Consider the following 23,246-nt stretch of genomic DNA (forward strand, 5'->3'; position numbering starts at 1 on the left):
CGCTCTAGCAGCTACTACACCTTATATCGAACTTGAGTTAGAGAGGCAGAGGAATGGCCTTGAGCTAGAGAGGCAGAGGAACGGCCTTGAGTTAGAGAGGCAGAGGAACGGCCTTGAGCTAGAGAGGCAGAGGAACGGCCTTGAGCTAGAGAGGCAGAGGAACGGCCTTGAGCTAGAGAGGCAGAGGAACGGCCTTGAGCTAGAGAGGCAGAGGAACGGCCTTGAGCTAGAGAGGCAGAGGAACGGCCTTGAGCTAGAGAGGCAGAGGAACGGCCTTGAGCTAGAGAGGCAGAGGAACGGCCTTGAGTTAGAGAGGCAGAGGAACGGCCTTGAGCTAGAGAGGCAGAGGAACGGCCTTGAGCTAGAGAGGCAGAGGAACGGCCTTGAGCTAGAGAGGCAGAGGAACGGCCTTGAGCTAGAGAGGCAGAGGAACGGCCTTGAGCTAGAGAGGCAGAGGGACTGTCAGTACAGCCAGTCAGATGAGAGATGGACAGATAGACTGTCACTACAGGGGCGGCAGGTAGCCTAGTGGTTAGAGCGTTGGGCCAGTAATTGAAAGGTTGCTAGATTGAATCCCAGAGCTGACAAGGTAAAAATCTGTCGTTCTTCCCCTGAACAAGGCAGTTAACCCACTGTTCCCCGGGTGCCGTGGATGCCGATTAAGGCAGCCCTCCGCACCTCTCTGATTCAGAGGGGTTGGGATAAATAAGAAAGACACATTTCAGTTGAAGGCATTCAGTTGTACACTGACTAGGTATCCCCCTTTCCCTACAGCCAGTCTGATGAGAGATTAATAGACAGACTGTCAGTACAGCCAGTCAGAGGAGAGATGGACAGATTGACTGTCAGTACAGCCAGTCAGATGAGAGATGGACAGCTTGACTCTCAGTACAGCCAGTCAGATGAGAGATGGACAGATTGACTGTCAGTACAGCCAGTCAGATGAGAGATGGACAGATTGACTGTCAGTACAGCCAGTCTGATGAGAGATTAATAGACAGACTGTCAGTACAGTCAGTCAGATGAGAGATGGACAGATTGACTGTCAGTACAGCCAGTCAGATGAGAGATGGACAGATTGACTGTCAGTACAGTCAGTCAGATGAGAGATGGACAGATTGACTGTCAGTACAGTCAGTCAGATGAGAGATGGACAGATTGACTGTCAGTACAGTCAGTCAGATGAGAGATGGACAGATTGACTGTCAGTACAGCCAGTCAGATGAGAGATGGACAGATTGACTGTCAGTACAGCCAGTCAGATGAGAGATGGACAGATTGACTGTCAGTACAGCCAGTCAGATGAGAGATGGACAGATTGACTGTCAGTACAGCCAGTCAGATGAGAGATGGACAGATTGACTGTCAGTACAGTCAGTCCAGATGAGAGATGGACAGACAGGGAAATTATCAGGGAAGCAGCAGACCAGAGCTAACTCTACCAACTTGTCAAAAGGCTAATACACTTCCCTTACTCCCTTCTTCCCTCCCACCATCCCTGGTTTTCTCAATCACGAAGCTGTCACTATGAATTACTTGTCATTGTGTCAAAGGTCACGGGTCCTGGTGACCTGTTACCTTCTACTGAAACTGATAGTTCATCACCTCGTGAACACTTGCAACCCATATAAGGTGTTGTCACGCACATCATAGCTTGGTATTTACTGGGGGGATTCCAACCTGAAATAGAAGGAGGCTTCATCTCTCAAACAGCAGCCACATCTGCTGGATATGAGCTAGCGTTTCCCCACAATATCCATATCTTTGATTATTTCCCCTCAAGCTTAGGGCTTTGTAATAAATTAGTGTCTGAGTGATAAACAGCACGCCAACCACCCTGATGAACGAAAGTGAGTTTGGTAGAGAGAGAGGGGGGAGGGAGGGATAGAGGGATCGAGGGATAGATTAAAAGAGAAATACTGTAATATCTCTGGAGGAAAAAACGAGAGAAACCTGCTGTGGAAGAGATTGTGGTTAGAATGATCTAGTTTTCCTTCCTCTCTCTAACAGACAATGCCTTTCATAACAGTAAACCCTTTACTGACTCTTCATCAGTGCTCATTTAAAGACTGTGAGAGAGTAAATATTAATTTACTACTCTCCCAGATACACGAAGAGGAAGTACTTCATGTATCTACTGTAGATGATGCTGTGTAGAAGGCCTACATTACTGTAGACGCTGCTGTGTAGAAGGCCTACCTTACTGTAGATGATGCTGTGTAGAAAGCCTACCTTAATGTAGATGATGCTGTGTACAAGGCATACCTTACTGTAGATGATGCTGTGTAGAAAGCCTACCGTACTGTAGATGATGCTGTGTACAAGGCATACCTTACTGTAGATGATGCTGTGTAGAAGGCCTACCTTACTGTAGATGATGCTGTGTAGAAGGCCTACCTTACTGTAGACGATGCTGTGTAGAGGGCCTACCTTACTGTAGATAATGCTGTGTAGAAGGCCTACCTTACTGTAGATGATGCTGTGTAGAAGGCCTACATTACTGTAGACAATGTTGTGTAGAAGGCCTACATTACTGAGACGATGCTGTGTAGAAGGCCTACATTACTGTAGACGATGCTGTGTAGAATGCCTACATTACTGTAGACGATGTTGTGTAGAAGGCATACCTTACTGTAGATGATGCTGTGTAGAAGGCCTACCTTACTGTAGATGATGCTGTGTAGAAAGCCTACCTTACTGTAGATGATGCTGTGTAGAAAGCCTACCTTACTGTAGATGATGCTGTGTAGAAGGCCTACCTTACTGTAGATGATGTTGTGTAGAAGGCCTACATTACTGTAGACAATGTTGTGTAGAAGGCCTACCTTACTGAGACGATGCTGTGTAGAAGGCCTACATTACTGTAGATGATGCTGTGTAGAAAGCCTACCTTACTGAGACGATGCTGTGTAGAAGGCCTACATTACTGTAGACGATGCTGTGTAGAAGGCCTACCTTACTGTAGATGATGTTGTGTAGAAGGCATATCTTACTGTAGATGATGCTGTGTAGAAGGCCTACCTTACTGTAGATGATGTTGTGTAGAAGGCCTACCTTACTGTAGATGATGCTGTGTAGAAGGCCTACCTTACTGTAGATGATGTTGTGTAGAAGGCATATCTTACTGTAGATGATGCTGTGTAGAAGGCCTACCTTACTGTAGATGATGCTGTGTAGAAGGCCTACCTTACTGTAGTTGATGTTGTGTAGAAGGCCTACATTACTGTAGATGATGCTGTGTAGAAGGCCTACCTTACTGTAGATGATGCTGTGTAGAAGGCCTACATTACTGTAGATGATGCTGTGTAGAAGGCCTACGTTAATGTAGATGATGCTGTGTAGAAGGCCTACGTTAATGTAGATGATGCTGTGTAGAAGGCCTACCTTACTGTAGATGATGCTGTGTAGAAGGCCTACGTTAATGTAGATGATGCTGTGTAGAAGGCCTACATTACTGTAGATGATGCTGTGTAGAAGGCCTACGTTAATGTAGATGATGCTGTGTAGAAGGCCTACCTTACTGTGGATGATGCTGTGTAGAAGGCCTACGTTAATGTAGATGATGCTGTGTAGAAGGCCTACCTTACTGTAGATGATGCTGTGTAGAAGGCCTACCTTACTATAGATGATGCTGTGTAGAAGGCCTACCTTACTATAGATGATGCTGTGTAGAAGGCCTACCTTACTGTAGATGATGCTGTGTAGAAGGCCTACGTTAATGTAGATGATGCTGTGTAGAAGACCTACCTTACTGTAGATGATGTTGTGTAGAAGGCCTACCTTACTGTAGATGATGCTGTGTAGAAGGCCTACGTTAATGTAGATGATGCTGTGTAGAAGGCCTACCTTACTGTAGATGATGCTGTGTAAAATGCCTACCTTACTATAGATGATGCTGTGTAGAAGGCCTACCTTACTGTAGATGATGCTGTGTAGAAGGCCTACGTTAATGTAGATGATGCTGTGTAGAAGGCCTACGTTAATGTAGATGATGCTGTGTAGAAGGCCTACCTTACTGTAGATGATGCTGTGTAGAAGGCCTACCTTACTGTAGATGATGCTGTGTAGAAGGCCTACGTTACTGTAGATGATGCTGTGTAGAAGGCCTACCTTACTGTAGATGATGCTGTGTAGAAGGCCTACATTACTGTAGATGTTTGTCAGAAGCTTCAATATCCCTGAAATACTGATCTGAGAACAGTTATTTTGATAATTTCTCACTTGGTGCCAGTACTTCACATCATGTTAAATGGCCTTCCCTAATGAGGAATAAACGTGCTAATTTAGCAGATGATTTAATGTTTTTTGACATTAACCCATCACATCCATTCATACTATTCCCACAGAAACACTGACAGATGAAGCAGGACAGAGGCACTTGAAGGGTGAAAAGGAAATTTGGTATCACTTTACAAGAAGACGTACAGCCCACTGAGTGTACAAAACATTTCCCTCAGAACAATCTCAATTCATCGGGGCGTGGACTACAAGGTGTCGAAAGTATGTCCTTTAGGTGGTGGACCATTCTTGATACACATGGCAAACTGTTGAGCATGAAAAACCCAGCAGCGTTGCAGTTCTTGACACAAACCAGTGTGCCTGGCACCTACTATCATACCCCGTTCAAAGGCACTTAAATATTTTGGTTTGGCCATTCACCCTTTTAATGGCACACATACACAATCCATTTCTCAATTGTCTCAAGGCTTAAAAATCCTTCTTTAACCTGTCTCCTCCCCTTCATCTAGACTGATTTAAGTGCATTTAACAAGTGACATCAATAAGGGATCATAGCTTTCACCTGGATTATCCTGGTCCATCTATGTCATGGAAAGAGCAGGTGTTCTTAATGTTTTGTACACTCAGTGTAGATGTTTATCAGAAGCTTCCATATCCCTAAAATACTGATCTGAGAGCAGTTATCTTCTTAATTTCTCACTTGGTGCCAGTACTTTACATCGTGCTAAATGGCCTTCCCTAATGAAGAATAAAAGAGCTCATTTAGCAGCTGATTTCATGCTTTTGGACCCTGTCACTGTGGGTTGACGTTAACACCTCACATCCATTCATACTTCTAGTAGCAGAAACACTGACAGATGAATCAGGACACTTGAAGGGTGAAAAGGAGATTTGATAACGCTTTACATTAAGTTGCTCTGATGCTTATTCTTTAAAACAAATAGTGTATTTTTAACATGTTGTTAAGAAGAAAGAGTATTAAAATCTTTGTCAAATCACGTGATGAATCCATTTGTGCACAACGCGTCATTTGAGTTTTACACTGCAACAAAATCACTTCTAATCAGAACAGTCTGTGGACAATATTCAGATCTCAGGTGAAACACAGGACACGTATTCATCTGCATGTATTTCAGAGTCCTGCATTCCCTGCATTCTAAACACATGAAAGGATGTCATCTTTTCCAGACTTGTCCTCAATTTACTTGAACTATTGTTTTTCACCCCATTAGATACACATGAGTGTTGCAGAGGTTTATGGGTAGTCATAGCCATCATTATTTCTTATGCCCCCTAATTAGAGATTCCAGAACAGAAGAGCCATTTGCATTTTGCTCGATAGCGTTGACTGTACATGTCATTGCACTCCTCCTCGCCCGTTCTCTCTCTCGCTCTCTTTCTGTCTCTTTTCTTTTTCTCTCCTGTTATCTCTTTCTCTCTATCTTTAAACCAATCTCCCCCCTCTCGCTCTCTCTCTTGCTTTCTTCCACTCTGCCTTTCATTCTATCTCTCTTTCTTCCCTCTCTATCTCTCTCTCCTTCTCTCTCTCTCTATGTGGTATGGCTTGAGTGGTTTTAAATGATTGTGCTACACTAAACCACCAACTGTTCACACAGTTGAATCATGTGTGCTCACACACACACACACACACACACACACACACACACACACACACACACACACACACACACACACACACACACACACACACACCCCCCCCCACACACACACACACACACACACACACACACACACACACACACACACACACACACACACACACACACACAGAGAGAGAGTAGAAGATACTTTCTCTCAGCACTGCAGGGAGCATATGATACGCTCTTCTCCTGTCTTCTCTCTACAATGATACAACAGTTTTCTCTGTCTGCAGCCAGTCTATGTGTGCTAGCATCTCTCTGTCTGCAGCCAGTCTATGTGTGCTAGCATCTCTCTGTCTACAGCCAGTCTATGTGTGCTAGCATCTCTCTGTCTGCAGCCAGTCTATGTGTGCTAGCATCTCTCTGTCTACAGCCAGTCTATGTGTGCTAGCATCTCTCTGTCTGCAGCCAGTCTATGTGTGCTAGCATCTCTCTGTCTACAGCCAGTCTATGCTAGCATCTCTCTGTCTACAGCCAGTCTATGTGTGCTAGCATCTCTCTGTCTACAGCCAGTCTATGTGTGCTAGCATCTCTCTGTCTGCAGCCAGTCTATGTGTGTTAGCATCTCTCTGTCTACAGCCAGTCTATGTGTGCTAGCATCTCTCTGTCTACAGCCAGTCTATGTGTGCTAGCATCTCTCTGTCTACAGCCAGTCTATGCTAGCATCTCTCTGTCTACAGCCAGTCTATGTGTGCTAGCATCTCTCTGTCTGCAGCCAGTCTATGTGTGCTAGCATCTCTCTGTCTACAGCCAGTCTATGTGTGCTAGCATCTCTCTGTCTGCAGCCAGTCTATGTGTGCTAGCATCTCTCTGTCTACAGCCAGTCTATGCTAGCATCTCTCTGTCTACAGCCAGTCTATGTGTGCTAGCATCTCTCTGTCTGCAGCCAGTCTATGTGTGTTAGCATCTCTCTGTCTACAGCCAGTCTATGTGTGCTAGCATCTCTCTGTCTACAGCCAGTCTATGTGTGCTAGCATCTCTCTGTCTACAGCCAGTCTATGCTAGCATCTCTCTGTCTGCAGCCAGTCTATGTGTGCTAGCATCTCTCTGTCTACAGCCAGTCTATGTGTGCTAGCATCTCTCTGTCTACAGCCAGTCTATGTGTGCTAGCATCTCTCTGTCTACAGCCAGTCTATGTGTGCTAGCATCTCTCTGTCTGCAGCCAGTCTATGTGTGCTAGCATCTCTATGTCTACAGCCAGTGTATGTGTGCTAGCATCTCTCTGTCTACAGCCAGTCTATGTGTGCTAGCATCTCTCTGTCTGCAGCCAGTCTATGTGTGCTAGCATCTCTCTGTCTACAGCCAGTCTATGTGTGCTAGCATCTCTCTGTCTACAGCCAGTCTATGTGTGCTAGCATCTCTCTGTCTACAGCCAGTCTATGTGTGCTAGCATCTCTCTGTCTGCAGCCAGTCTATGTGTGCTAGCATCTCTCTGTCTACAGCCAGTCTATGTGTGCTAGCATCTCTCTGTCTGCAGCCAGTCTATGTGTGCTAGCATCTCTCTGTCTACAGCCAGTCTATGTGTGCTAGCATCTCTCTGTCTACAGCCAGTGTATGTGTGCTAGCATCTCTCTGTCTACAGCCAGTCTATGCTAGCATCTCTCTGTCTACAGCCAGTGTATGTGTGCTAGCATCTCTCTGTCTACAGCCAGTCTATGCTAGCATCTCTCTGTCTGCAGCCAGTCTATGCTAGCATCTCTCTGTCTACAGCCAGTCTATGCTAGCATCTCTCTGTCTACAGCCAGTCTATGTGTGCTAGCATCTCTCTGTCTGCAGCCAGTCTATGTGTGCTAGCATCTCTCTGTCGGCAGCCAGTCTATGCTAGCATCTCTCTGTCTACAGCCAGTCTATGCTAGCATCTCTCTGTCTACAGCCAGTCTATGTGTGCTAGCATCGCTCTGTCTGCAGCCAGTCTATGCTAGCATCTCTCTGTCTACAGCCAGTCTATGCTAGCATCTCTCTGTCTACAGCCAGTCTATGTGTGCTAGCATCTCTCTGTCTACAGCCAGTCTATGTGTGCTAGCATCTCTCTGTCTGCAGCCAGTCTATGTGTGCTAGCATCTCTCTGTCTACAGCCAGTCTATGTGTGCTAGCATCTCTCTGTCTACAGCCAGTCTATACTAGCATCTCATTATCTCAGCTAACAACTTCTAGAGAAATTAGTTATTTGGAGTGCTGCAGGCTATGGATGATATTATTGTCTCATAGTGGGAATAAGCAGATCCTGGGAAAAGCTAGCGGATATAGAGAACCAAATGGGAGTCCTCATAGTGTGAGACCTAATAACTCCCTTTAGAGAGAATGTAGAGGAAGCCAATAACATTTCACTGTTTAGCCAGCAAATATACTGGTCACCATAAAGCATTGATGTTCCCAGTTCAATTAAACATTTAACATGTTCTTTGTTAGATGAATTAAATATAATGTACTTACATCATGAATGATTTATGCATATGCACTGTGTATTGGGCTTTTAAGATTGTTTTGTCTCAATCAAACACAGTTGGAACACATGATCATGGTTTTACCAACAATCTGCTGTACTAAAACTTCTGCAACATTTATAACTAGTAGAATATGCACCTAAAACAATTTGTATCTTATTCTAGAGTGTGTCTGTAAATTCGACAGATTCTCGCCTCGTTAATTACTTTGTGAGTGAGCTGTTATGATTTCCCTCGACTACCTGCCTCCATTCTAATGTGCACTTACAGTAGTGTGGGTACCAGTTTCGGCATTTTGATGTCAGTTCGCTGTAACTGTCAAGAATTTTACACAATGGGAGCAGATTTTACATCAAAAGGACATAATGACATACACGACATCGCGTGGGTACCAGTTTCGTCGAACATCTCATTCCAAAATCATGGGCATTAATATGGAGTTGGTCCCCCCTTTGCTGAAATAACAGCTGCCACTCTTCTGGGAAGGCTTTCCACTAGATGTTGGAAAATTGCTGCCGGGGCTTCCATTCCGCCACAAGCATTAGTGAGGTCGGGCACTGATGTTGGGCGATTAGGCCTGGCTTGCAGTTGGCTGTCCAATTCATCCCAAAGGTGTTCGACGGGGTTGAGGTCAGGGCTTTGTTTAGGCCAGTCAAGTTCTTCCACACCAATCTTGACAAACCAGGGTCATCCGGGTTTAGCCGGGATAGGCCAGCATTGTAAATAAGAATTTGTTCTTAACTGACTTGCCTAGTTTAAAAAAAGGTTAAATAAAAATAAAATAAAATTTAAAATAATTGTAAATGGCATTGTCATGCTGAAACAGGAAAGGACCTTCCCCAAACTGTGTTAAGCTTTACGATGTCCCTTCACTAGCACCAAGGGGCCTAGTCCGAACCATGGAAAACAGACTATTATTCCTCCTCCACCAAACTTTACAGTTGGCACTGTGCATTGGAGCAAGTAGCGTTCTCCTGGTGTCTGCCAAACCCCGATTCGTCCGTCGGACTGCCAGATGGTGAAGCGTGATTCATCACTCCAGAGAACGCCTTTCCACTGCTCCAGAGTCCAATGGTGGAGAGCTTTACACCAGTCCAGCTGACGCTTGGCATAGCGCATGGTGATCTTAGGCTCGTGTGCAGCTGCTTGGCCATGGAAATCCATTTCCCGACAAACAGTTCTTGTGCTGACGTTGTTCCAGAGGCAGTTTTGAACTCGGTAGTGAGTATTGCTACCAATGACAGACGGTTTTTACACGCTACTTGCTTCAGCACTCGGCAGTCCCATTCTGTGAGCTTGTGTGGCCTACCCCTTCACGGCTGAGCCATTGTAGCTAATAGATTCCATTTCACAATAGTAGCACTTACAGTTGACCAGGGCAGCTCTATCAAGGCAGAAATTTGACGAACTGACTTGTTAGAAAGGTGGCATCTTATGATGTTGCCCTGTTGAAAGTCACTGAGCTCTTCAGTAAGGCCATTCTACTGCCAATGTTTGTCTATAGAGATTGCATGGCTGTGTGCTCTGTCAGCAACGGGTGTGGCTGAAATAGCCGAATCCACTAATTGGAAGCCGTGTCCACATACTTTTGCCACGCGTATTTTATAAGACAATTTCCAGAAAAGCATCAGTGAAGGTCATTCTTCACACAGTTGGTGACCGGAACAGGGACAGGACCATGAAGAACAGTAAAGCCTGTAATGGGATGTGAGCTCACGGGGTGAGGAAAGGGTCAAGTTAGACCTTAAGAGATAAACGAAAAATAGAGGTGTATCCGAAATGGCACCCTATTCCCTTTATAGTGCACTACTTTTGACCAAAGTCCATAGGGTGCTGGTTAACAGTAGTGCACTACAGTATATAAGAAATAGGGTGCCATTTGGGAAATAGTGGAGAACTTATCAAGAGGCAGGAAGTGCCGGTACTGCTGGAGGACCTTACCCATGTTCCTTTGGAGACTAGTCTATAGAGTTGTGTCTATATTTAAGGGTGTTCACCATGGCTGGTGTCCTTGAGTTACACTCTGCCCAAGATCAAGGGCAGTGGTGCTTCATTGAAAATCTATACTGCTCTACCAAGCAAAAAGGCAGTAACTGCTCATAGAGTGGAACTGAGAAAAATGGCTTTTATTCACCTTGGTTTCACAATAACTTTATGCAGTTAACTACTAACACAACCCCCATTTTCTCCAGAACACAATAGAGGCAGGATACTTGTACACATGATTAAGCATGTATTTAATGTAGCAAACATGACATTAACTCATTTTCGACCAAATGAACAGTTACTGTCTTTTTTCTTGGTAGGGCAGTATGGTCATCTTCATAATCTACCAATCCGGTCATATCGGTTGCTCAATTTGATCTCATTAGGATGCATGGTAACCATGGTTGTAAGTCCTGCTGTCAATTAAGCCTACCCAATTAACTAGGGTAGGTGTGTTAAATGTATCAACCCCCCCCCCCCCCCCCCCCGCAAAAACACACTGTTCAACAAACCGCTATGATTTCACCTAGTAGAGGTTAGAAGATTCAACAGAATGGGGATGAATCGTTCAGTATATTTCTCTTGTTAGTGTCTTTTTTTGCACAAGGTCTTAAACCTTTTCTCAATAGGGGGGCGCCATTTCGACTTTGTAAAAATTCGTTCCCAAATTAAACTGCCTCGTACTCAATTCTTGCTCGTACAATATGCATATTATTATTACTATTGGATAGAAAACACTCTCTAGTTTCTAAAACCGTTTGAATTATATCTGTGAGTAAAACAGAACTCATTTTGCAGCAAACTTCCTATCAGGAAGTGAGAAATCTGAAATCGGGGGCTCTGTTCCAGGGTCAGTTTATTAATTTGCATGTAATCTATGGGTCTACATGCACTGCATACGCCTTCCCCTAGATGTCAGTAAGCAGTGAGAATTGGAATGGGGTGTCTAGGTAGATCTGAGGCCGAACAAGAGCTCTTGGAACCGGGTGTGCAGTCTTTTCTACGTTCGTCATGACGCGAGACAGACCTCAGGATTGCGTCCTGAAAAGCTGTTGTTATAGGCGCTAGATATATCCGGCTCTGATTTTATTCGATATACGTGTTAAAAACATCATAATGTAGTTATTTTAAACCGAGTTATATCAGTTTATATCAGTATATTGCGATTTTCGGGATTTTCTTTGTTCTGCGTTATGCTGAGTTGGACACGTCTGCACCACATGGCTAACGTTTGCTGCTAATTCCACAGTTGAAGACGACCTTCTACAACCGAGCAACGATTATTCTGGACAAATGACAACTTGTGCAAGATTCTGATGGAAGCTCATCAAATAGTAAGAACTATTTATGATGTTAATTCGTAATTTCTGTCGAAAAAGTTAAACTATTATTCCGCCATTAATTTCGGTGCGGTCTCGCTTTAACGCACGCTGTATGTCGTAGTAACGTTAATTTAAAAAATCTAACACAGCGGTTGCATTAAGAACTAATGTATCTTTCATTTGCTGTCCAACCTGTATTTTTTAGTCAAGTTTATGATTAGTTATTGATTAGATTAGGTGCCTCTCCCAAGATTTCTCCCGACATTTTTTTTGCAGTTTGGCTACTATTCTCATTGTATAACCACGATTTGTGCCGCTAAATATGCACATTTTCGAACAAACCATATATGTATTGTGTAATATGATGTTATAGGACTGTCATCTGATGGGGTTTGAGAAGGTTAGTGAAAAAATTAATATCTTTTGCTGGTTTATTCGCTATCGCTAACGATATGTTGAATGAATGGGGCTGTGTGGTAGGCTATTGTAGTAAGCTAATATAATGCTATATTGTGTTTTCGCTGTAAAACACGTAAAAAATCTGAAATATTGGCTGGATTCACAAGATGTTTGTCTTTCATTTGCTGTACACTGTGTATTTTTTTTTTTTTTTTTAATGATGAGTATTTAGGTAATTCACGTTGGTCTCTGTAGTTATTCTAGCTGCTTTGGTGAGATTTTGTGATGGTGGCTGCAATGTAAAACTATGATTTATACCTGAAATATGCACATTTTTCGATCAAAACATATGCTATACAATAAATATGTTATCAGACTGTCATCTGATGAAGTTGTTTCTTGGTTAGTGACTATTTATATCTTTATTTGGTCGAATTTGTGATAGCTACCTATGCAGTAAAAAAATGGTGGAGAAAAAAAAGTTGGGTCTTTTGCTATCGTGGTTAGCTAATAGAAATACATATTGTGTCTTCCCTGTAAAACATTTTAAAAATCAGAAATGATGGCTGGATTCACAAGATGTGTATCTTTCATCTGGTGTCTTGGACTTGTGATTTCATGATATTTAGATGCTAGTATTTACTTGTGGCGCTATGCTAGGCTATGCTAGTCAGCTTTTTTACTGATGAGGGTGCTCCCGGATCCGGGATGAGTACCAAGTAGAAGTTCGTAACAGAGTCCATGCACAAGGCTTTCAGGTTTCTGAGCTGCAGGTAGGACAAATAAGAAAGGGATCAATTTGAAGGTAGAATCAAGCGGAATAGTCTAAGAGAATGAGAAGCCAGAGGTGAACAAATTGTGTGATGTTATTTTCCCTGAATATGATGGTGTTCTTTCATTTTAGAGTAACATAATTAAAACATGCAGCTAATTATTGCCATTTAAGGCACACATTGTCATCCTGTAGAGCTCAGTAATGATGGCTGGGGGATTTCAGGAGGAAAACAAATATAAGTTATTCTGAAACCACATTGAATCATTCCATGAAGCCAGATGAAAAATTAAGACTGAGAACAATAATACAGGTTTAATTTGAATATTTCTAGAAAGACTGCTGATGCATCCCAAATGCTACCCTGTTCCCTATAAAGTGCTCTACTTTACAATATTACTCATAGGGCCCTGGTCAAAAGGTGATACATAGGGAATAGGGTGTCATTTGAGACAGACCCTGTGAGGTACTGTACCTCATTGGAGTGATTCATCCTTAATCATGTATTTAACCATTTTGAATAAGAAGTGTGTGTTTATTTTTGGGGCAATAGACATCAAAATAAATGTATAGAGGACAGTTAGATGAGTCAGGGGAAATTAATAAAGCCACAATGAGATTGGAAAAGCTGCATTGATAGACAATTATTGGAGGACTTGTGAAGTTCTTAGAGCAGTGTAAGATGCAACAAACACACAATACACACACACACATACACACACACACGTACACACACACATACACACACACATACATACACACACACACACACACACACATACTGTATATACACACATACAGTACACACACACTGATTGATTTGCGTCCCCTATCACAGCACCAAGAGCTGGAGGTTAGGACCTCTGTGACAGATTTTTTTTAAAACATGGGTTATAACTGGAATATGTGGGCCTCTAATTAGTTCACAAACATAATATATATTTTATGAGCTCAAGTGAGATATCTGGTTGGATCGTGTTCTATTGATGAGATGTTAATGTGTTTTTATGGAGCATTGGAGGACAAATCATCTACAACAAAAGTTGTCACATTATAATGGCCACGTTGATGTCCTCCAATTCCAACGTTTTCTATTTAACAACACTGTGAATACTGCAGCCAAGATTACTAGTGTGGATATGCCATTGTAACCCATCGTTTGGAGGTTTGGGAGAGTGGAACATTGACTATATGGAAAATTAAGACCAGATTAAGGCAGCATACAGGAGCTCATAAAATGTGACTTTATTCTTTGAAAGCAACTAGCATCTCAATCACTTCACATAACAGACACGACAGGCATTACTAATTAATGATCATCAATTCTAATTCTAATGTTCAGTCTTACTATATTTATTGAGGAAATGCCTTCGCTAGGTTTGATGTAATGAACAGATTAACTACTGGTAATTAACTACCAGTTTTCACAAATACTTTTTCCCACATACAACTTTGGATGTTTTGGATTATAAGTGTACCTCAAGGAAAATGTTGTATAGTTCCTGTAGACGTGAGTCATCCAACTATACATTTCCTTGTAGTTTCATTTGAAGTCTACACATTCATTTACAATTGATAGAAATACTTCCAATGGTACATAATACAATGTATTCATATATTTTTTATCATTTTTAAAGTGCTCATATTATTGATATCCCTTAATAAGTTGTTTAAATTTAAATCAATCAATCAAGCAATATTTCAATCACATTTTATGTCACAGGCGCCGAATATAACGCTGTAGACTTAACCGTGAAATGATTGCTTACGAATCAATGTGGGGCTATTTACAGGAAGTACCAGTACCAGATCAATGTGGAGCTATATACAGGGAGTACCAGTACCAGATCAATGTGGAGCTATATACAGGGAGTACCAGTACCAGATCAATGTGGAGCTATATACAGGAAGTACCAGTACCAGATCAATGTGGAGTTATATACAGGGAGTACCAGTACCAGATCAATGTGGAGCTATATACAGGAAGAACCAGTACCAGATCAATGTGGAGTTATATACAGGGAGTACCAGTACCAGATCAATGTGGAGCTATATACAGGAAGAACCAGTACCAGATCAATGTGGAGCTATATACAGGGAGTACCAGTACCAGATCAACGTGGAGCTATATACAGGAAGAACCAGTACCAGATCAATGTGGAGTTATATACAGGGAGTACCAGTACTAGATCAATGTGGAGCTATATACAGGGAGTACCAGTACCAGATCAATGTGGAGTTATATACAGGGAGTACCAGTACCAGATCAATGTGGAGCTATATACAGGGAGTACCAGTACCAGATCAATGTGGAGCTATATACAGGGAGTACCAGTACTAGATCAATGTGGAGCTATATACAGGGAGTACCAGTACCAAATCAATGTGGAGTTATATACAGGAAGTACCAGTACCAGATCAATGTGGAGTTATATACAGGAAGTACCAGTACCAGATCAGTTTTACTCAACAGGACTCATTTTAGCATATTACTAAGAATTTGAACATCTCAGATCATTAGAATAGTTTACTAAGATGTGGGCCTATACTACTCTGGCTCCTTGCTGTCGTTTGAATCTATGTTAGTGACTCATCTTTGAGATTTCATTTTCTCTAGTTTTCTCTGCCTTTGAATAAACGTCATATGTGTCATTCTGATTGGACTGTAATTCTCAGGGATGGCTAAATCTAGCTTAATGAGACATTCTTAGCCAAGATTTATGAAAAGTAAATCTCACAAGTAGAATTAAAATTAGCATACATGAGGAGTAGGCTTACAATGTCATATTTTTCCCTCATTTGCATCTACAATGTGGTTCCTACTTCGTATGAGTTGGGATTCTGTGATAGCCAGTATTGTTGACTGGCAGTGATTGCTGTTTGGTGATTTTTTAATTTACCTGGCAGTTTCTGGAAACATACAGTAATAGAATCCCTGAACGAAAGAGCTAGGCAAGGGGTCAACAGTATGCGTTGTGCTTATGAACACATATACCCACTCCAGATAGGATATAACAATTGACCATCTCTCCACAGACAAAGCTAACCTTAGTTTTCAACATTCTGTCGCCAGGCGTTATTCAGATGCGATGTGCGCTGCTCCAAAGCAATTTGTTCTCTGTCTTTTCTGATGTTGTAAAACACAGAGCAGTTAATATGCTCTAACCTTCCCCAGCCCTCCCTCCCTCCCTCCCACTTTCCCTCCCTTCCTCAATCCTACAGATTGAACAGCCCAGGCAGTCAGGGCAGTAGGTATTGTGATTCCCATAAAGAGGGTGTCATGATTGAAATTAATGCAATATATCAAGCATTGCAAAGACTTCCATTACACCACGGCTGAAATAAACCTCCCCTCACTCCCACGAGCCGCTAACGTGATCCAACCCAACATTAATCCTGCCTTGAATATTATTTAGAGGAGTTTTTCGTTCCCTTACCGTTTGAGAATGCTCTCGGAGACAGCGCCAGGGTTCAGGGTTCAACTCTGAGGACATCTGAGAAGATGCATTACAGCTCCTCCCCACACCCACATGCTCCGAGAGAACCAACCATGCCAATCTGGGGTGTTATCTGGCTGTGGTGACCCAGGATGGGTGAGGTGTGTGTGTGTGGGGTGGTTACGTGTATTTGTGGCTTCCCGTCTGCTGTGCTGGTGCATTCAGGGAGAGAGAGGCTCTGCATGCTTTGTCATGCTTGTCTGAATAGACGCAGGCCCAGTGTTAGGGAGGATTCACCTGTTTCCTTAGTGTGGTAGGGATTACAAAGATCTCTCCTATCATCTCCCTTGTTCGCCTTCTCAAACATGGAAACAGAAAAGATCAAATAAGGCCGTATAACTGTACTATTCTACTCTGAGGACAACAAAGTATTTTCTGTCTGAATGGGTGAGAGGATGATCACTAACTCCTTGTGATTGTTGCCTGAACTAATCTGTGTTTGTTCTGAATATGGCCTGATTAATGTTACAACCCCTTTGTTACTAATGTACTGTAAATACCTCATGGTTTGAATTGGATCCATTACTTGAACTGGAAAGCATGATGCTATTGTTGTTTGATGGCAGACGGACACAAGACACATTTACCCATTCAATAAAACAAACTATACTGTCAACTGTCGTATGCTTACGAGGGCTATGTTTTTTGTCGCTGTTTTCCACAGAGATCGACAAGGAGAGTTGTGGTGACCCTGGTACGCCCCTCTATGGAATAAGGGAAGGTGACAGCTTCCTGAATGGGGCCATCCTGCGCTTCGAGTGTCAGTTTGGGTTTGAACTCATCGGGGAGAGGACCATAGCATGCCAGAACAACAACCAGTGGTCGGCCAACATCCCCATGTGCATCTGTGAGTAGGAACATCTACATCACATCTATTGTCTGGGATTGTTCGTCTTATTTTTTCATCAAAATGTGTCTGAATCCCAAGTGGCACTACTTTTTACCAGAGCCCAATGGGCACTATACTAAACTGAACAAAAATACAAACGCAACATGCAACAAAATCAAAGATTTTGCTGAGTTGCAGTTCGTATTTGGGCTCCCGAGTGGTGCAGCGGTCTAAGGCACTGCATCTCAGTGCTAGAGGCATCACTACAGACACCCTGGTTCGAATCAAGGCTGTATCACAACCGGCCGTGATTGGCAGTCCCATAGGGCGGTCGCACAATTGGCCCAGCGTCGTCGGGGTTTGGCCGGGGTAGGCCGTCATTGTAAATAAGATTTTGTTCTTAACTGACTTGCCTAGTTAAATAAAGGTTAAATAAAAATGTATATAAGGAAATCATTCAATTGAAATTATTTAATTAGGCCCTAATCTATGGATTTCACATGACTGGGAATACAGATATGCATCTGTTGTTCACAGATACCTTAAATAAAAAGGTAGGGGCGTGGATCAGAAAACCAGTCAGTATCTGGTGTGACCACCATTTGCCACATGCCGTGCAACACATCTCCTTTGCATAGAGTTGATCAGGCTGTTGATTGTGCCCTGTGGAATGTTGTCCCACTCCTCTTCAATGGCTGTGCGATGTCGATGTATATTTGCGGGAGCTGGAACACGCTGTCATACACGTCGATCCAGAGCATCCCAAATAATACGCAGGCCATGGAAGAAGTGGGACATTTTCAGCTTACAGGAGTTGAGTACAGATTCTTGCGACATGGGGCCGTGCATTATCATGCTCAAACATGAGTTGATGGCAGGTGGATGAATGGCACGACAATGTAAACATTTCTAAAAACATCATTCCATGTTGACATTATGAGCTATTGTGTGTAGATCAGTGACACAACATAATGAATGTGCTATGTCAGATATGACTGTATTTACAAATATAAAGTGGGTAGTGTCTTGGTAGATGGTAGTGTCTTGGTAGAGGGTGGTGTTTTGGTAGAGGGTAGTGTCTTGGTAGAGGGTAGTGTCTTGGTAGAGGGATGTGTCTTGGTAGAGGTTAGTGTCTTGGTAGAGGGTAGTGTCTTGGTAGAGGGATGTGTCTTGGTAGAGGTTAGTGTCTTGGTAGAGGGTAGTGTCTTGGTAGAGGGTGGTGTCTTGGTAGAGGGAGGTGTCTTGGTAGAGGTTAGTGTCTTGGTAGAGGGTGGTGTCTTGGTAGAGGGAGGTGTCTTGGTAGAGGTTAGTGTCTTGGTAGAGGGTGGTGTCTTGGTAGTGTCTTGGTAGAGGGTAGTGTCTTGGTAGAGGTTAATGTCTTTGTACAGGGTAGTGTCTTGGTAGAGGTTAGTGTCTTGGTAGAGGTTAGTGTCTTTGTACAGGGTAGTGTCTTGGTACAGGGTAGTGTCTTGGTAGAGGTTAGTGTCTTGGTAGAGGCTAGTGTCTTGGTAGAGGGTAGTGTTTTGGTAAAGGTTAGTGTCTTGGTAGAGGTTAGTGTCTTGGTAGAGGGAAGTGTCTTGGTAGAGGGAAGTGTCTTGGTAGAGGTTAGTGTCTTGGTAGAGATTAGTGTCTTGGTAGAGGGTAGTGTCTTGGTAGAGGGTAGTGTCTTGGTAGAGGGTAGTGTCTTGGTAGAGGTTAGTGTCTTGGTAGAGGGTAGATGCTTGGTAGAGGGAGGTGTCTTGGTAGAGGGTAGTGTCTTGGTAGAGGGTAGTGTCTTGGTAGTGTCTTGGTAGAGGTTAGTGTCTTGGTAGAGGGTAGTGTCTTGGTAGATGGTAGTGTCTTGGTAGAGGTTAGTGTCTTGGTAGATGGTAGTGTCTTGGTAGAGGGTAGTGTCTTGGTAGAGGTTAGTGTCTTGGTAGAGGGTAGTGTCTTGGTAGAGGTTAGTGTCTTGGTAGAGGGTAGTGTCTTGGTAGATGGTGGTGTCTTGGTAGAGGGAGGTGTCTTGGTAGAGGTTAGTGTCTTGGTAGAGGTTAGTGTCTTGGTAGAGGGTAGTGTCTTGGTAGAGGTTAGTGTCTTGGTAGAGGTTAGTGTCTTGGTAGAGGGTAGTGTCTTGGTAGAGGGTAGTGTCTTATCTCCCATATCAATCTACAGTTTTTCAGTGTCTTATCACTGCATTTCTGTAATCAAAACTAGTGAAACCAGATCCCTGTAGATTATGATGTTGATACCATATTAACAGATGTTTCATCAATTTCTGCTACATTCAGTTCCAGGCATTTTGAAGTGCGTTCACACCATATTTTCTCTTCGCCCCCATCACTCTCCTCCACAGTCCCATGCCTGTCCAACTTCACAGCGCCAATGGGCACGGTATTATCACCCGACTACCCAGAAGGCTACAGCAACAACATGAACTGCGTGTGGCTGATCCTATCGGAACCCGGCAGCCGCATCCACCTGGCCTTCAACGACTTTGACCTGGAGGCGCCTTACGACTTCCTCACCGTGAAGGACGGAGAGCTGCTGGACGCCACCATCCTGGGACGCTTCTCGGGGGCCGAGTCCCCCTCCCACCTTGACAGTAACACTAACATACTGAGGCTGGAGTTCCAGGCCGACCACTCCATGGCCGGACGAGGGTTCAACATCACCTACAGCAGTAGGTTTCACCTTGATGTTGCGTTCTGTGCTGTCCTTCGTTTGATTTGACCATGTTAGTTGATTAGGGCTCAGTTCAGTTGAACCCATGTTGTGCTATTTCCATGGTTACTCTGCCATAAACCGAGTGCAATTGAGTTTGGCCCTTGGTAATGTTAGCTGTGGCCATATCTTTCGTTTTGTGGCACCTTGTGGTGACTTTACAGTAATGACTATAGTCCTGTATGTTTTGTCCTGATTGAATCCTTTTGATATTTGTCCTACCCTGACCTATCTCATATCTGTGTCAATTGTTTTTAGTTATCACGTAAGGGCTTAATCAATTTCCACCCAATCAACTTTGCCCTCACGGTTATGGTTATCCTTTTCAAAATGGCCTCATAACTGTTGCTTTCTGAAGGAGACGCAAAATGTCACGCCAATCCATCACTTCTGTCAAAAGAATGTGGGGGAAAAAAGAGGCCATGAAATCCTTTGTGCAAATAAGGCCCAAGTCATTAGGAACAATTGTAGGAGCTGGCCTTTCTGATTGACAACCAGACTCCATGTTATTTTAGTAAGGAACTGTCAGTGACATGATTGAGCAATGTTGCACTGATGTTATGTTCGACTGGGGGGCTTTCTGTCCCAAGACATCCATCAGTCAGTCAGTCTGACTTGACCTGCGAGGCTATGGTAACAAGAGTTTATGGCCAATTTAGTTGGAAGACATCTTCCTCCAGGGATTAAATCCCCTCTACGCTTCATAAAGTTCTGAAAAAATAGCCTTGAGGTCACTAGCACTACAAGGGAAATAATAAACACCCTTAAGAAGGGGAAAGTGGTTGTTTTCATGTCGTGAAGTGCCCTCGACTATCGTCTTGAGTCTCTTAATGCTGAACGCTACAGCCCTTTCAACATCCCCTTTGTTACAAGGTCTATGCTCAATCTATGCTGGTGTCACTAGAAGTGAAGTGTTGGCTTCTGTTTGTCTTTACAATCCTACTTTAGATTTGAGCAACCAACTCAGACCATAACTAGCCCCGCCCCAACCGCTCAGGCATCTCAAATACAAAAATTAGGGATAGATTGTACTGGATAAACTCACCCTACAGCTTGAAATGTCACCAATGGCGCCATTTAATCAGATGATTTTCCGTGGCACAACTGGTTTGTAGGTTTTCAAGCTAGCAGTTACATGGGTGTACGATCAGAAGATCACTGGTTGGAGCCCAGTAAGGCGACAGGGACAGACAAGGAAGCAAATCAGTTAGCAGCACGGTTACATCTGGCAAAGCGAAATCAAAACATTTGTGTTTTCAGCGTTCGGCCACAACGAGTGTCCCGACCCGGGCATCCCGATAAATGCGAGGCGCTTCGGGGACAACTTCCAGCTGGGCAGCTCCATCTCAGTGATCTGTGAGGACGGCTTCATCAAGACCCAGGGGGCCCAGACCATCACCTGTGAGCTGGACAACGGCAAGGTGATGTGGAGCGGACCCATCCCTAAATGTGAAGGTAATTATCCTGCTCTTCCTGGGGAGAGGAGAGACTGGGTGTGTTTGTGTGGGTGTGTGTAGGTGTGTGCGCGTGCGTGTGTGAGTCCATGTTTGTGTGTACGTGTGTTTGTGCCTGCGTTTACACTACCCTCTACATGCATGTATTTTAGGGTAATTACCCTGTTCCTGACACAGACGAAAGTCTAAGTGAGTGTAAGTGGATTGGAAACTGTGTGTTGGAGGATACAAGAGGATACTCACCTGTGTGTTGGAGGATACTAGAGGACACTCACCTGTGTGTTGGAGGATACTAGAGGATACTCACATGTGTGTTGGAGGATAGATACTAGAGGATACTCAAATGTGTGTTGGAGGATACTAGAGGATACTCACCTGTGTGTTGGAGGATACTAGAGGATACTCACCTGTGTGTTGGAGGATACTAGATGATACTCACCTGTGTGTTGGAGGATACTAGAGGACACTCACCTGTGTGTTGGAGGATACTAGATGATACTCACCTGTGTGTTGGAGGATACTAGAGGATACTCACCTGTGTGTTGGAGGATACTAGAGGATACTCACATGTGTGTTGGAGGATAGATACTAGAGGATGCTCACCTGTGTGTTGGAGGATACTAGAGGATACTCACCTGTGTGTTGGAGGATACTAGAGGATACTCACCTGTGTGTTGGAGGATACTAGAGGATACTCACCTGTGTGTTGGAGGATACTAGATGATACTCACCTGTGTGTTGTAGGAAACTAGAGGATACTCACCTGTGTGTTGTAGGATACTAGAGGATACTCACCTGTGTGTTGGAGGATACTAGATGATACTCACCTGTGTGTTGGAGGATACTAGAAGACACTCACCTGTGTGTTGGAGGATACTAGATGATACTCACCTGTGTGTTGGAGGATACTAGAGGATACTCACCTGTGTGTTGGAGGATACTAGAGGATACTCACATGTGTGTTGGAGGATAGATACTAGAGGATGCTCACCTGTGTGTTGGAGGATACTAGAGGATACTCACCTGTGTGTTGGAGGATACTAGAGGATACTCACCTATGTGTTGGAGGATACTAGAGGATACTCACCTGTGTGTTGGAGGATACTAGATGATACTCACCTGTGTGTTGGAGGATACTAGAGGACACTCACCTGTGTGTTGTAGGAAACTAGATGATACTCACCTGTGTGTTGGAGGATACTAGAGGACACTCACCTGTGTGTTGTAGGAAACTAGAGGACACTCACCTGTGTGTTGGAGGATACTAGAGGATACTCACCTGTGTGTTGTAGGATACTAGAGGATACTCACCTGTGTGTTGTAGGATACTAGAGGATACTCACCTGTGTGTTGTAGGATACTAGAGGATACTCACCTGTGTGTTGGAGGATACTAGAGGACACTCACCTGTGTGTTGTAGGAAACTAGAGGATACTCACCTGTGTGTTGTAGGATACTAGAGGATACTCACCTGTGTGTTGGAGGCTACTAGAGGATACTCACCTGTGTGTTGTAGGATACTAGAGGACACTCACCTGTGTGTTGTAGGATACTAGAGGATACTCACCTGTGTGTTGTAGGAAACTAGAGGATACTCACCTGTGTGTTGTAGGATACTAGAGGATACTCACCTGTGTGTTGGAGGATACTAGAGGATACTCACCTGTGTGTTGTAGGATACTAGAGGATACTCACCTGTGTGTTGTAGGATACTAGAGGATACTCACCTGTGTGTTGGAGGATACTAGAGGATACTCACCTGTGTGTTGTAGGATACTAGAGGATACTCACCTGTGTGTTGTAGGAAACTAGAGGACACTCACCTGTGTGTTGGAGGATACTAGAGGATACTCACCTGTGTGTTGTAGGAAACTAGAGGATACTCACCTGTGTGTTGTAGGATACTAGAGGACACTCACCTGTGTGTTGGAGGAAACTAGAGG

General features: G+C 43.6%; 1 protein-coding gene across 1 annotated transcript in view; it reads left to right on the top strand.

Moving 5' to 3' along the window:
* LOC120022010 (CUB and sushi domain-containing protein 3-like) overlaps positions 1-23,246 on the top strand; it is an 803,421-nt gene that overhangs the window by 455,083 nt on the left and 325,092 nt on the right. Inside the window, exons 13-15 of the mRNA XM_038965812.1 lie at positions 16,985-17,167; positions 19,482-19,808; positions 21,110-21,304. Coding sequence (XP_038821740.1) covers positions 16,985-17,167; positions 19,482-19,808; positions 21,110-21,304 — 705 coding nt within the window. The remainder of the gene's footprint in view (positions 1-16,984; positions 17,168-19,481; positions 19,809-21,109; positions 21,305-23,246) is intronic.

The sequence above is a fragment of the Salvelinus namaycush genome, chromosome 27, assembly GCF_016432855.1.
Source record: "Salvelinus namaycush isolate Seneca chromosome 27, SaNama_1.0, whole genome shotgun sequence".
In the NCBI taxonomy this organism is placed as follows: domain Eukaryota; kingdom Metazoa; phylum Chordata; class Actinopteri; order Salmoniformes; family Salmonidae; genus Salvelinus; species Salvelinus namaycush.